The sequence below is a fragment of the Phyllostomus discolor genome, chromosome 13, assembly GCF_004126475.2.
Source record: "Phyllostomus discolor isolate MPI-MPIP mPhyDis1 chromosome 13, mPhyDis1.pri.v3, whole genome shotgun sequence".
In the NCBI taxonomy this organism is placed as follows: domain Eukaryota; kingdom Metazoa; phylum Chordata; class Mammalia; order Chiroptera; family Phyllostomidae; genus Phyllostomus; species Phyllostomus discolor.
In genome coordinates, this window is record NC_040915.2 from 18364038 (window position 1) to 18378099 (window position 14062).

At 44.7% G+C, this 14062-nt stretch overlaps 1 protein-coding gene across 7 annotated transcripts in view; it reads right to left on the reverse strand.

The window, feature by feature from the left end:
- PPP2R2B (protein phosphatase 2 regulatory subunit Bbeta) overlaps positions 1-14062 on the reverse strand; it is a 484254-nt gene that overhangs the window by 328617 nt on the left and 141575 nt on the right. For 2 of the 7 annotated variants that reach the window (XM_028527615.2, XM_028527612.2), the window contains one exon: positions 243-436. The exons of 2 other annotated variants lie outside the window; for them this stretch is intronic. In XM_028527615.2, coding sequence (XP_028383416.1) covers positions 243-436 — 194 coding nt within the window. Of the gene's footprint in view, positions 1-242; positions 1164-14062 lie in introns of those variants that run through there. 3 more of the 7 variants (XM_028527617.2, XM_036014723.1, XM_036014724.1) reach the window with 3 other exon arrangements.

The window sequence follows — 14062 nt, forward strand, 5'->3', positions numbered from 1 at the left end:
AGCCTAATCCCCGAGGGCCATTTTAACTCCCGTGGGCGCCGGGTCCACCTGCTGCTGAACGCTGGGCTCGCCTCGCGGAGCCCGGATGGATGTGGGGCGCACCGGCAGCCGCCCCTGCGAGCCGAGCCCCCGCCCCAGCCCCGGAGGAGTCTCCGTCACTACGCGCCCAGCAGCTCGCGAAGCACAGCGATCCGCAACTTGCGCCCGGCCCCAGCGGCGGAATGCGGCGGGGCTGGCGTTACCTTCGGTCGCATAGCTGTGGTCGCGCAGGAAACTGTTGTTGATTTTGCGGGTATCAATGTCCTCCTCCATTGACAGCAGGCTTACTTGCGTGGGAACCAGAAGCCGGCAGACAAGTATCCATGATCCCTCCCCGCAGCCAGTCTCACAGGAGAGGGGGGCAGGGGAGCCAGTGGGACTGCACCATGGTCCGAGCCTGAGGAGGAGACGGGGAGGCGGAGAGAGAAAAAAAATAAAAACCCGGCAATGGAGCTGTCACCTCCTCCACTCGGGATCTCCGAGGCTGCGGCGGCTCCTCCTGCGGTGCGCTCACTCCAGCTCCAATTCCCAGCGAGGATGCTGCGCCTGCCTCCGGTGCCGAGATGCGCCTTGCCCCGAGGGGTCTGGTCCCGCCCGCCGCCCGAGAGGCGCTCACACGCCGAGCAGAGGAGATGCCCAACAGGTTCCCCTCGTTGGCAGCCGCTCCGAAATGTAAAAAAGATCCCTCCTCCCCTTGGGAGAGCACGCAGCCGCGACAAAATGGTGCCTTTCTGGACCCGAGCTGCAGTGGCGAGATGGCAGGGGCAGGATTCAGGCTGGCCCGGCCTAGGAGAGGGTGCTGGTCCCACGGGAGGGCGGCTTTGGCCCGTGAGGGAAAGGAAGCCGGCGGGGAGCTGGGCAGGGCGCTGCGGCCGGCACCAGCGCACTCACCCTCACACCCACACGCGCGCACTCGCGGCAGCTGCCGCTGCTCCTGCTGCTGCTGCTGCTGCTGCTGCTGCAGGAGGCTGGAGGCGGCTGGTGCATTAGAGGCGAGGCTCCTCCCAACCGCGTCACAGCCCCGGGACTCTTCCCCAGCAGCGGCTGCTCTCTGCTGCAGTGGAGCGCACGCAGCCGCGAACCGGCACCTGGGCAGCCAGCCGCTGGCTTGCAGGCTCAGGTGAAAAGCGTAGATGCACTCTTCCAACCTCCCTCCTCCCGAGCCACGCAGCTGAGGGCGGCGTTTACTCCGGCAGCCACAGCCCCTAGCTTGCAGCCTTTCCCCAGACACCTGTGCTCCAGGACAGCAAAGAGAAGTGGGTTCGCTTAGGTAGGCAGGAATTGGACAACCCGGTCCGTTTTGCTCACCCTTAGGTGATGCATGCAGTCCCTTGGTAGAGTTAAAGGGCAAGGCCTGGGGTTCCAAGCCTCAAAAAGAGAAGACACAATGGAAAAAGAGCTTCTCAGCTCCTAGCTTGAGCCCTCTGTGCTAGGAATAGAAGGGGGAACAGGGACCAGAACTTTTCTGCCATCACAACTGACTACTTCATTCAAACAGAATCATAAACATGTAACTGTAGGCTTTTATGTCTACACAGACAGAGATTCTGAAGGCTGAGCTGTGTACGAATCTAGTCAACACAGTCAGTCTGAACAAGTCCACTCCTGGCCCTTTGCGCTTGGTTTCGGACAAAGCGCTGTAGGCCTTCCTGTGGTTTTTGCCTGTGAAAACAGGACACTGCAGGGCCGGCTTACATTTGCTCTCAACACGCAGGTAGCCTGGAGCCTTCTGCCCACAGAGATCCACTGCCACTCGGAATTTAAAAGAGCCAGGGAGTACGAAAGAGAGGCCAGCTCCTTCTTCAACTAGGAGGAAGACACCGAATTCCCTACTCCCCCCACCCCCACGTTTCTCCAAATTGCAAAGTCTGTGTTCACAAGAAAATTAGATCATTGTTGTTATGAAACAAACACACATTTATAAAGCAACCCAACTCACTAGAAAGCCTATTCGTGAAAGACATTTACCCGGTTCCCTCTTGTGGAAGGGATTCATTCCAGTGGGTGTCACTGCAGGAGGAAACATCAGCAAATGTCTTGCTCAGTTAAGCTCCACGAGTTCAGCTACATGAGCCCAGAGGGACCTGTGAGTTAATTATATACATACAATGCTTCGGCTAACACAATTTAGAAAGTATTTGAAGTTCAAAAAAAATGGGAAAACAAGGCCTTAACTGAGGTTGGGAATTGCCATTAGATTTCCATGAAGAATAGATGCTTCTGGCAGGTGGAAAATGGAATTGTCCCCTTCTCCAGAAGGTGACAGCATGTCTCTGGGAGGACAGAATAGGAATGTTTTTTGATATAATTTTTTGGGGGGAAGGGAAGTTTAGTGTACGAGAGATTCCTTTTTATTCTCTTCTGGTGGTTAAGTCTTACATGTTTGCTTGACTATTGGTTGAAAAGCCATCTATGAAATCCCAGTAATAGATGAAGACTGGTGTGAGTTGATTCCATTCTCTTCAGCAGCAGTTGCTGAGCTGGTTTTTCCATGTGATAAGCTGCATCCGTCACCAAGGCTCCAGTGGTCAGCTCAACTGGAGTTATACAGTCTAGCGTCTCTTGCATGTTGTCATAATGAGGAACCAGGAGAAGAGGTGGAGGGAGAAAAAAGCTAAGCTCATCTCAGAGTGGTGAGGAAGCACTTTGCTTCCAGTTGAAATGGCCTTATGTTGCAACAGGAAGCCTTGGAAAAATAGTATGTGGGAAATGTCCCTCTTATCTTCCTGGAACGTGGGCTGGGTTGGAACAGAGCTGCATGGTCAGTCAGGTAGGCCCAGGCTGTGCCTGAGGAATCTTCCCCTGTAACCACGGAGAGCAACGTCCACTCCATCCGTCAATCCTCTGGGCTTACTAACTTTTCTCTCTTGAGTTTCCTGCAAAGTTCTTCCTGCATTTATTCAACAGTACAGACTTTTTAAAAAAATGTCTTTAAGACACAAGTTGTGGATTAGGTAGATGTCAGGGTTCCTATTTTGTGATCTCACTTTTCTATTATGAACAATAAGGAACTAGCTCCTCCACCCACAACCAAGCAAAATAAAGCTGTTGCCTTGGAGCTTTAACACAATGATGCGTAGTAAAGGAGGCGAGAGGCTGGAGGAAGGCCCTGGGCAATCGTGTGGGGGTAAGAGGACTACAGAGACCATTTCTCGGAAGACTGGCTTGCTGACCTGCTTTGTATCCCTCCAACATGTCAAGTTCTTTTTAAAGCTTTTGGCATTTGCACATGTCATTCCTTGCACCTCCCTTCCTCGTGTTCCTGGCATTCTTAGCAGCTCAGCTGAGCTGCTCCTGCTTCACTGAGGAATTCTCTGACAACACCATAGTCCCTTCCTCTGATAGTTTCTGTCTCTGTCTTCTGCTTGGTTTTCTTCATGGAATGTTTCATTTTGCAATCATTGTTTCCTTATTATTGTCAATTATTTTCAGTATATTTCTGATATTAAGTGTCTGGCATTTAGTAGATGTGCAATTATATTTGTTGAGTGGAGCCCTGGCCAGTGTGAGTTTGATTCCCAGTAAGGGCACATATCCAGGTTGTGGCCCTTAATCGATGTTTTTTTCCTCTCTCCCTCCCTCCCTTCCCATATCTCTAATATATATATATATATATATATATATATATATATATATATTTTTGTTGGAGATACATATTTTTTCAATGAATGAGTAAATTACTAAATTTGTTCAGTAATATTTTAGTTCTATAGGTCTTCCCTTGCTAAAATGCTTGCCAAAAAAAACCCCCCAAAACCAAAACAGAACCTACCCTGACAGCAAAACCTGTTGTGAGCCATTAATTTTCTAGCTTGTAACTCCTGTTCCTACTGAAATAATTGTTCCTACCCATTTTGTGTGCATGTGCACCAAAAATACTCACCGGGCACTTAGTAAGTGCCAAGAGTTGTTCTAGGTGCTGGGGATATGGTTATAACAAAAGAGTTCCTTCCTTCACAGAACTTAAATCCTATCATCTGATTTTAATATATGCTCTCTTAGAAATATAACAAACGCATATAAATCTATAACTATAGCTCTATGTTACTGTAGCATAGTGTTAACTGCCAAGGCTCCAGTATCAGGCAAAGCTGATTTTCTGCCACATATCATGAATGTGAGCAAGTTACAAGATCTCCCTAAGCCATGCAGCTTTTTTTTAAATCTATAAATTAGGGAGACAAATCCTTCATGGAATTATTGTGAGGATTAAATGAGGTAATGCTTGGAAAGAATACATTTCTGTTACTTGTTGAGGATTTACTATCATCACCACCATCAACAGTGAACAAATGTTTAAGCACCAACCATATCAGCAACCTCGGTGCATCAGATGGCTAGTCGACCTCTGCTCTACCATGGAACTCCGTGTCTAATTTACAGTTTATGTAAAGGGAGCCACGGGCTACAAAGGGGTCAGCAGAGACTCTCTGAAAGGCTGACCTAATTCAGGCTTGTGCTTGACACAGAAAAGGCTAATTGCAAATCCACAGCCTTCTTAAGTTACACAATTCAGCATGACAGCCTGTGGACACGTTCATTTTTATCACCCTTGTCATGGTCCCCTTCCCCCATCACTCCCATATGCCCTTCCCCAAGTTAGGTTAGTGCTGCCTACCCTGGAACCTTTGAGGTCATCCTGTCCAATTAGCACATTAAATATCTACAATGTTATTAAAACCCTTGACCTAAGCCAGTCTGGAGAGTCTTAATATAGATAGGCTTTAGGTGTCAGACAGTCCTGGTTCGTGTCCCAGCTCAAGCACTTATGAATTTCATGACCTTTGGCAAGTAATTTAACTTCTCTGAGCCTCTGTATTTGCAAAATGGAAGGAAATAATAGGAACTACTTCATAGGGTTGTTGAGTGGCTTCGGAGACATGTAAGGAAAGTGCTTTCTTCAGGCTGAGCCCGCTGCCGGGTCTCACTAAAATGTCACTTCTTCTTCCTAGCAGTGGCTCATTGGGGTCTCCATGTGCAGAGAAATGGAGAGATGCACTACAAGCCAATCACTGTGAACAATCATGTGAACAAAAGTCACCTAGAAACCAAAGTTTTCTACCTATCAATCTGTCTTAATGAGCAGCTAGAAATTGGATGCAGGGCATTTTACCATTATGCAAAAAGCCCTGTATCAGCTACAAAGTCCTGTGCAAATGGAAGGGATTAGGATTATCCTCACTTGATTTTCGCATTTTGCATGTGCAGAACTAATCACGTTTCTCCACCAAAAAGTCACGTGGAATGCCTCTCTAGGATCACTAAGCACTGAATGCACACCTTTCTGGGTTAGCTTGTGTGCTGACTGCCCAGAGGATGACCTCTTGAACTTCTAGCAACATATGCCATTCCTTTTTGTTATATGGCAACATGTAATACCACATGAGTGATCCTTGAATGTGACATTTAACCTAGGAAGAGGAAACAAAACATCTTGCTCTTAAGACAGTGCAGTAATTTGCGACTCTGGACTCTTCATGGATTTCATGTAGTAAAATGTCCCCTCAATTATCCAAGTAGAGCAACTTATGAAAATACATGGTGGTGTGCTGGAGCTGCATGTACCGGCTGCTGCGAGCCAACTGTGATGACTGTACACATTTCCCATTCCACTTTCAGTGACATCATGTTGGTAGCTTAAAAACTGAAATCTACCATAGTGGCATGGTTCTAATATGAAAAAAAAAAGCACTATATAAATCAGAACTTTTTTTCTTAAGAGCTGGATGTTAAATGTTTACCAGCACACCAACAGAAACACATATGTACTTGCTGATACACTTTCCTGTTCATCCCTGTAATGTGTAGTTTCTTCCAATGTCATGACACTTAAGTCTCTCAAATTCCAGAGCATTTCACTATCCAACTAAACTCAGCCATAATGTTCAATAATTAAAATCCTGCCATTACCATGAAGCTTCCCCATATCCATCAGAGGGAACCTGATGCCTTTGTTTGATCCCTTTCAGGCTGGATATGAATTGCCAGGGTAGACCTGGGAGTAATTGCTTCTGAAAGGATCGTAGGCCTGACATCGTAAGGAACATCAGGTCTACGCCTACTCTCTTTTTTCAATCCTGACCTGAGGACATCTTTTCACTGATTTTAGAGAGAGAGCAAAGGAGAGAGAGAGAAACATTGATGGGAGAAACATCAACTGGTTGCCCCTCTACATACTGGGACCGGGGATCATACGCACCCAGTCTGGGGATAGGAGCTGTAACCTAGGCATGGGCACTGACCGGGGATCCAAACTGCAGCCCTTTGGGTACCAGATGATGCACCAACCAACTGAGCCACACTAGCCAGGGCTCAATGCCCACTCTTGACACCCCATTCTTTTCCACTATTTAAGCCCCATTGTCACCCTACTTGTGCCCTTGATTTGCCTAAATGCAAAACAGAAACCTCCAGTGTGCCTGATTTCACAGACAGCTCTTCCACCTGTCTGGTTCAGATACTGATGCAGTGGGAGAACAGGCACAGAAATCTGAGAATCCAGATCAGAGACCCTGAGAGAGAATATCCTCTTGTACCTTTTCTCATCAGTGGTTTTTGAATTAAATTTAGGCTCTCCTAACTCTGCATTATGTTTGTTAGGTTTAACAACACTGTCTAGTACTTGATTACATTTCTCAAAGTAAAATTTCAGTATAATTTAAATATATATATATATATATATATATATATATATATGGAAATGACTTCCACATTTCTTTAAAATGCACCAAACAATAACACTTTCCAGAGTTCATCCTAGGTAACCAATCATGGATGTGGATAAAAATTTAGCTGCAAAGCTATTTCTCAGAGCATTGTTAATAAGGATGAAGGCTTGAGAACAAACCAAATGCCTGACAGTAGACTTGGCTAGGCAAAGTATGGTGTGTTTATATAAAATGAAACTACTGGGCCTTTGATATCATATTAGTAGCTAACACTTGTTGAGATCTATTATGTACTAGGCACGGTGTAAACGGTTTCAACTAGCATTATCTCATTTAATTCTAACAACAACCCTTACAAGGTAAGTACCATTATTACCTCCATGTTGCTAAGGCTAATATTTAGAAATAAGTAAATAATGTACCCAAAGCCAACCAAAGAGGGGCCCAACTCTGTGTATGGATAGGGTGTGTGCTGAGGTCGCAGCGGGAACTTTGGGAGTCATTTCCAAACTACCCACCACTAGATTCTGATTCTCCCCTCTTAGGAATGAATACCCTCTCTGTGGAAAACCACTGCTGCTGTGTTGGTGAGGATACAGCAAAACTGGACCCCTCACACCCTGCTCACGGGATTGCAAAGTGAAGGGGCAGCACAGACAGTTTCACAGTTCCTCCAAATGTTAAACAGAGTGACCGTGTGACCCAGCAATTTCACTTCCAGGTATATGCCCAAGAGAATTGAGAACACATATTTACACCAAAACTTGTATACAAATTTTTTTTTAAAGATTTTATTTATTTATTTCTAGAGAGGGAAGGGAGGGAGGGAGGGAGAGAGAGAGAGAGAGAGAGAGAGAAACATCAATGTGCGGTTGCTGGGGGTTATGGCCTGCAACCCAGGAATGTACCCTGGCTGGGAATCGAACCTGGGACACTTTGGTTCCCAGCCCGTGCTCAATCCACTGAGCTACGCCAGCCAGGGCTCAAAACTTGTATACAAATTTTTATAGCAGTGTTATTCACGCTGGCCCCAAGGTGGAAACAACCCAAATATCTCTCATGTGACAGGTGGATGAACAAAATGTGATCTATCCATTGTGGGATGTGCTGTACGTGAACCACATGGTATATCCATTTTATATCATATCATTGTTACATCATGAGTTGTTCAGTTATGAAAGAGGACGAAGTACTGATACATGCTACCACATGGTTAAATCTTGAAAACATTATACTAAGTGAAACAAGCCTGCCATAAACGACTATATAATTCCATTTATCTGACATGTTCAGAATGGGCAAATCCATAGAGACAAAAAGTAGATTAGTGGTTGCTCGGGGCTGGGCTGGAGGAATGGGAGTAACTGCTAATGAGTTTGGGACTTCTTTTGGGAGTGATGGAAAGGTTCTAAAATTGCATAAGGGCAACAGCTGCACACCCTTGAATATTCTAAAGGCCACCACAGTGAATACTTTAAAAGGATGACTTTTTATGGTCCAGTATCTCAACAAAGCTGGTATTCAAAATTAAGAGATCACTGCTATCATATTTACAATAGCCAAGCTATCAAAGCAACTCAAGTGACCATCAATAGACAAGTGAATTAAAAAACCTGTGGTACATCTATGCAATGGAAGATTACTTGGCCCATAAAGAAAAAGAAATCTTGCCATTTGCAACATCGTGGATGGACCTAGAGGGTAGTATGCTAAGTGAAATAGGTCAGTCATAGGAAGACAAATACCACACGATTTCACTTACACGTGGAAGCTAAAGAACAAAATAAATGAACGAACACAACTGAAACAGACTCATAGTACAGAGAACGGGCTGATGGTGGCAGAGGGGAGGGGGCACTGGGTGAGGGAGGTGAAGGGATTAAGGACAAATTGGCAATTATAAAGTCGTCACAGCATAGGGAATGTAAGTCAATATTGTTATAATAAATATGTACGGTGCCAGGTGGTACTGGAAATATTGGGGAAACACGTTGTAAAGTATATGGTGTCTAACCACTCCACTATTCACCTAAAACTAATACAAAATAATATTGAATGCAAACTATAATTGAAAAATATCACTGCTATCATAAGCCTCTGTTACTTCTGGAAGTATGATATATCCATGAGTTTTATTTAGTGCAGAAAAGTTTAAAGGTATTATAAGGATAGATGTTCATGTTACATTGTTTAAAAGTCCTAAAACAACATATAATGACTGGTCCCAATTTTTAATTTAAAGATTTTTTTTTTATTTTATTTTTAAGGAGGGAAGGGAGGTAGATAGAGAGAGAGAGAGAGAAACATCAATGTGCGGTTGCTGGGGGTTATGGCCTGCAACCCAGGAATGTACCCTGGCTGGGAATCGAACCTGGGACACTGGTTCCCAGCCCGCGCTCAATTCACTGAGCTACGCCAGCCAGGGCTCCCAATTTTTAATTTGAAAAATGTGTGTAAAAATACTTGACAGTAGTTATGTGTGGTTTTATGGTTCATACTTTTGTCAAGGAAAATTTAGAACATGTATCATTTTTGTAGTAAGAAAATTTGGGTTTTTTTTTAAATGTCATGATACACTTTTTAGGATGAAACCTTGTAGTGAAAAGACCAAAAGTTATTTTCTTCTCAACAGGAAACTGAAAGACAGTGATGTAAATGTATATGTTACCAAATGCATAGAACAGCTTTATCCAGTGGAAATATAACATAAGCCACACATGTAATTGTCACTTTTTCAAGTTGCCACATTAGCAAATGAAAAGAAACAGATGAAGTTACTTTTAATAATTTTTAAAAAATATTTTAAATGTTTTGAAAATAAAAATACTTAACTGAATATATCCACAATATTATAATGTCAACATATAATCAATATGTGATTATTAATTGCATTCTTTTTTTATGTCAAGCCTTTGAAATTTGGTGTGCATCTTTAGCTTACAGCACTTCTCAAAACTAACCACATTTCTAGGGCTCAATGACAACACGCATTTTGTAACTATAGCAGAGAGCACAGGTGGCAAACACAAGACCCGTGGGCCGAATCCGGCCCTCCACCTTGTTTTATCAGGCCAGCACCTTGTTTCTACCCTGCGGCAGTGCCGAGCTCCTTGCCCCTAGTTAAGGAGCAGTTACATTTACACAGTCCTAACATTACATTCAGCCCTTTGAAGGCAACTGCAAGGCTGATGTGGCACCCAGTGAAAATGAGTTCGAGACCCCTGGCATACAGGAACTATTCCAAATGTGTTACTTCATTCACAAAATGAGCTTTATCAAGCTCTGTCAAAGAGAAAATTTCTATCTACCAAGGATTTGAATTAGATTGTAATGCTAAACCAAACTAAGCAACACTAATGTGATGAACCTCATAACTGTTTAAACACAAACTGAATGCGAAAACATATATAGACACACCAACATATATATATACATATATATCACATATTATAGTAAATTTGAACTCAACCTGCATTTTCCCCAAAAACTGGTAAGCTGAATTAATAGAATTAAAAAAAAATCAAAATCTAAAACTGCTAACGTGCCACCATATAACAATATATAACAGACAGGAAGAAAGATGTAGTTTGGTCACTGTAATGGTCACCACCCCAATAGGCCAACTGTTAGTTCAACACCGACCTATGGCTTCAATTCTAGCTAGGAGAAGAAGCCAGATTGTCAGACGTCATGGCCAAAAAAATGTATATATTTTCACACCTGGGTCTCTGGTCTCTATTATGGCCACTAAAGGTGGAGAAATTTAAAGGTACAGTTGCAGGAGTCTGAGTGTGAACTCTTATTAGTCTTTTAGATTAAAGAGTAGGGTTATATTGTCACATGATAAGTGGACAAATTTCTGAGAAATTACTGAACTGGAGGCACCACTGCCTTTCACACACGCCTGCGAAGAGTTCTGTGCCTGCAGTCGGGCGCTCACTTGCTCCTACGGCCTTCTCTTGTCCAGTCCCCACGCAGCACTCCTCCTGATGCTCCCGCTACCTCAATGCAGGCACACGCTTGTTCTCAGGCTCATTTGCTGGCTCTTCCTCACTGTTTCAACCTCTAGATGTACGAGCAACCCAGGTGTCAAAGGTCTCAGACTTTTCTATCCACAGTCCCATCCACAGTGACCTCATCCAGTCTCACGGCTTGTCACTCACATGGAGACAAAACCCCACACTTGGAAGTTGAGCACAAACCGCTCCCCTGACCTCCAAACTGACATGACAGACAGCTGTGCGACATTTCACTGGGTATCTAACGAGGTAATCAGTCCCTCGTGCCACCCCCACCCTACCTGCTCCAACTTCCTGTTCCTTGATTCCTCTCTCATTCTCCACATCCTTCCAGTCCATCAGCACCTCCTGCCATTTCTTAACTTCAAAATATATCCGGACCATTGCTATACCTGCCATGCTCCAACTACCATCACATCCCACCTTTGCTGCTTCAATAGATGCTAACCATTGTCCGACCCCTCCTTCCTGCCCTCATGGAGTGGTTTCTATGCCAGCAGGCACAATGCTCCTCTTAAATGCAAATCTCTCCAAGTCCTTCATTGGCTTTCTACTCAGAGTAAAAGTTCCTTAAAATGCTGGAAAGATCTGGCTCTAGCTCTAGCTCTATGCTTATTATTTTTCCACTTCTCACCTGTAGCACCCCCAACTCTTGTCTCCACCTGCTCCTCCCACCGCACATGTAGATACAATGGCACCCTCATTGTTTGCCAAGCACACCAGGACCTTTGCACGTGCTGTTCCCTCTGTCCCGAGGGCCTTCCTTGTAACAGGAGCATAACTTAGTGCTTCCCCTCATTCAGGTGTCTGCTCCAGCATTGACTTTCTGAGCTGCCTCCCTTGCCCACTCGGTATAAAACATGATAGCACTCCTCCCTCGTCACTCCCCATCCCTGCATTGCCACCTGACAGTATGGGTTTATTGGACTTGGTTTATTATGCCAGTAGAAGAGAATATTCAGGCAGACAGGGATGTTTTGTTCCTTGCTATATACCTGGCACTTAGAACAGTGCCTGGCATATATTGGTCACTCTACTGTACTTTTTGAAAGAATAAAAGAGTCAATGTGTGTTTGCTTAACAATGAAGACCACTCAGGAGAGAATCTTAATGAACAATAAACCTAGGCGGCTGGTCATCCATTGGCCTTGCCCAAAATGAGGTCTGGCCTTTGCCCTAGTCTTCTGGGAGGTCATCTATCTCATCCCTGATGGCATTGTCTTTGATAGAGTGGGGGCTGCCCACACCAGAAAGACTATGTGATTTAGGGTGGGGCCAGTTGGCCTGAAGTCTAAGTTCAATCGATCATGCCTACATAATGAAAGGCCAATAAAAACTCTGAACACCAGGCTCAGGTAAGCTTCCCCGGTTAGCAGCACTCTGTGCACACTGTCACACATCAGTGCCAGGAGGGTGATGTGTTCTGAAACAATGGAAAGTTCAAGTTTGGAACCTACCCAGACTCTGCCCTATGCATCTCTCTGCCATTGGCTGACTTAGATCTCTCCCCTTTCCCCGTAATATACTGTACCGGTGTATACAAAACTTTCTGTGTGCTCTGTGTGCCCCAGAGAGTTACTGAAACTGAGGGTAGGCTTGGAAGCCCCCAAGATTTATAGTTGATGTCAAAAGTGAGGACAGTATTAGGAATTCTTCCTTTAAACTTTGCAGTTTGGCTAACTCTGGTAATGCCAAACACACGTCCAGCAAGATTCAGATTGAAAGGGGGCTTAGTCCTGGCTGGTGTGGCTCAGTGAGATGAGCACTGGTCTGTGAACCAAAGGGTCGCAGCTTCGTTCCCAGTCAGGGCACAAGCCTGGGTTGTGGGCCAGGTCCCCAGTAAGGGGTGTGGGAGAGCCAACCACACACTGATGTTTCTCTTCCTCTCTCCCTCCCTTCCCCTTTCTCTAAAAATAAATAAGTAAATAAAACCTTTTTTAAAAAGTAAAAGGGGTCTTAAAGATCGCTGGGTCTAACTCATCATTTTGCTGATGAGGAAAATGAAGTCTAGGAGGAAAGAATGCCCAGATCACCTGGTGATTTGTTGATAGTTCCATCGTGTGGCCCCGGGTGATCTGGCTGCAATGCTCAGCCAGCCCCCGACCCCATGACGCTACTCAACTTCTTTTAAAGAGGATAAATGGAAGGTTATTGGACAATTAAACATTTTAAAATACCACTTTTTCTTAAGAGGGCAAATAGAAAATTATTGGACAATGAAGTTGGCTTAACTCCCTAGTATTTCAAGGTCAGCATCAAGGGGAGAAATGACCACTCTCAAAAGCTGTGGGGGCCAGTCCTAGAAAAAACAGAGGTAACAGAGCTCCTCTCCTCCCCTTCCTCTCCATCTTTTGCCCTGAGTTGGGCCAGGGCAAGTGCAGGAGTGGCTGCACCAGTCTCCCTGAACCTCAGCTGCAGGGGTCTGGGAAGGAAGCCTTTGTGATCACTGAGAATCGGCACAAAACATCCTTTCCCTACCCACCACATTCTGCCACTGCCTCCTTTGGAGGGAAGCTTCTAAGTACAGGCAGGCACCTTTGGAAGCTATAGGACATATCATATGGTAAACAGAGCCCATTGCGGGGGGTGGGGGGGAGGTTTTGACAAGTTCAAGGTACTATGCAAGCAAGGTTGCCACCCTGGCACTTTTATACTAGTGAGATAGGTTACAGAAGCCAGAATTCAAGAGCTATATGGACCTTGAACTTGTAAGCAAGGCTGTATATATTTTAAAACTCAATAAATATTACTGGGATACATGCACAGTGAAATAATTATATTAAATACCCCTCAGATAGAGACCTCTGTAATTCCTATTTGGCTTCTGAACAGCATTACAAGGGTGAACAAAGTATTGTAACCTAAGTTTATGAAATTGCATCTGAAAATTAGCATAGGCCTTGAGTAGTGACTTTAACATTTTAGTGTCACAGATCCTTTTAAGAATTAGATGAAGGTTTTGCCCTGGCTGGTGTAGCTCAGTGGATTGAGTGCGGGCTGCAAACCAAAGGGTTGCTGGTTCAATTCCCAGTCAGGGCACATGTCTGGGTTGTGGGCCAGGTCCCAGTGGGGGCCATGTGAGAGGCAACAACACATTGATGTTTCTCTTCTTCTCTTTCTCTCTCCTTTCCCCTCTTTCTAAAAATAAATAAATAAAAATATAAAAGAAAAAGAAAAAAGAAAGAAGTGGAAGGGACTAAAAAAAAAAAAAAGAATTAGCCCTGGCTGGTGTAGCTTAGTGGATTGAGCACAGGCTGTGAACCAAAGCATTGCAGGTTCAATTCCCATCCAGGGCACATGCCTGGGTTGCAGGCCACAGCCCCCAGCAACCACACA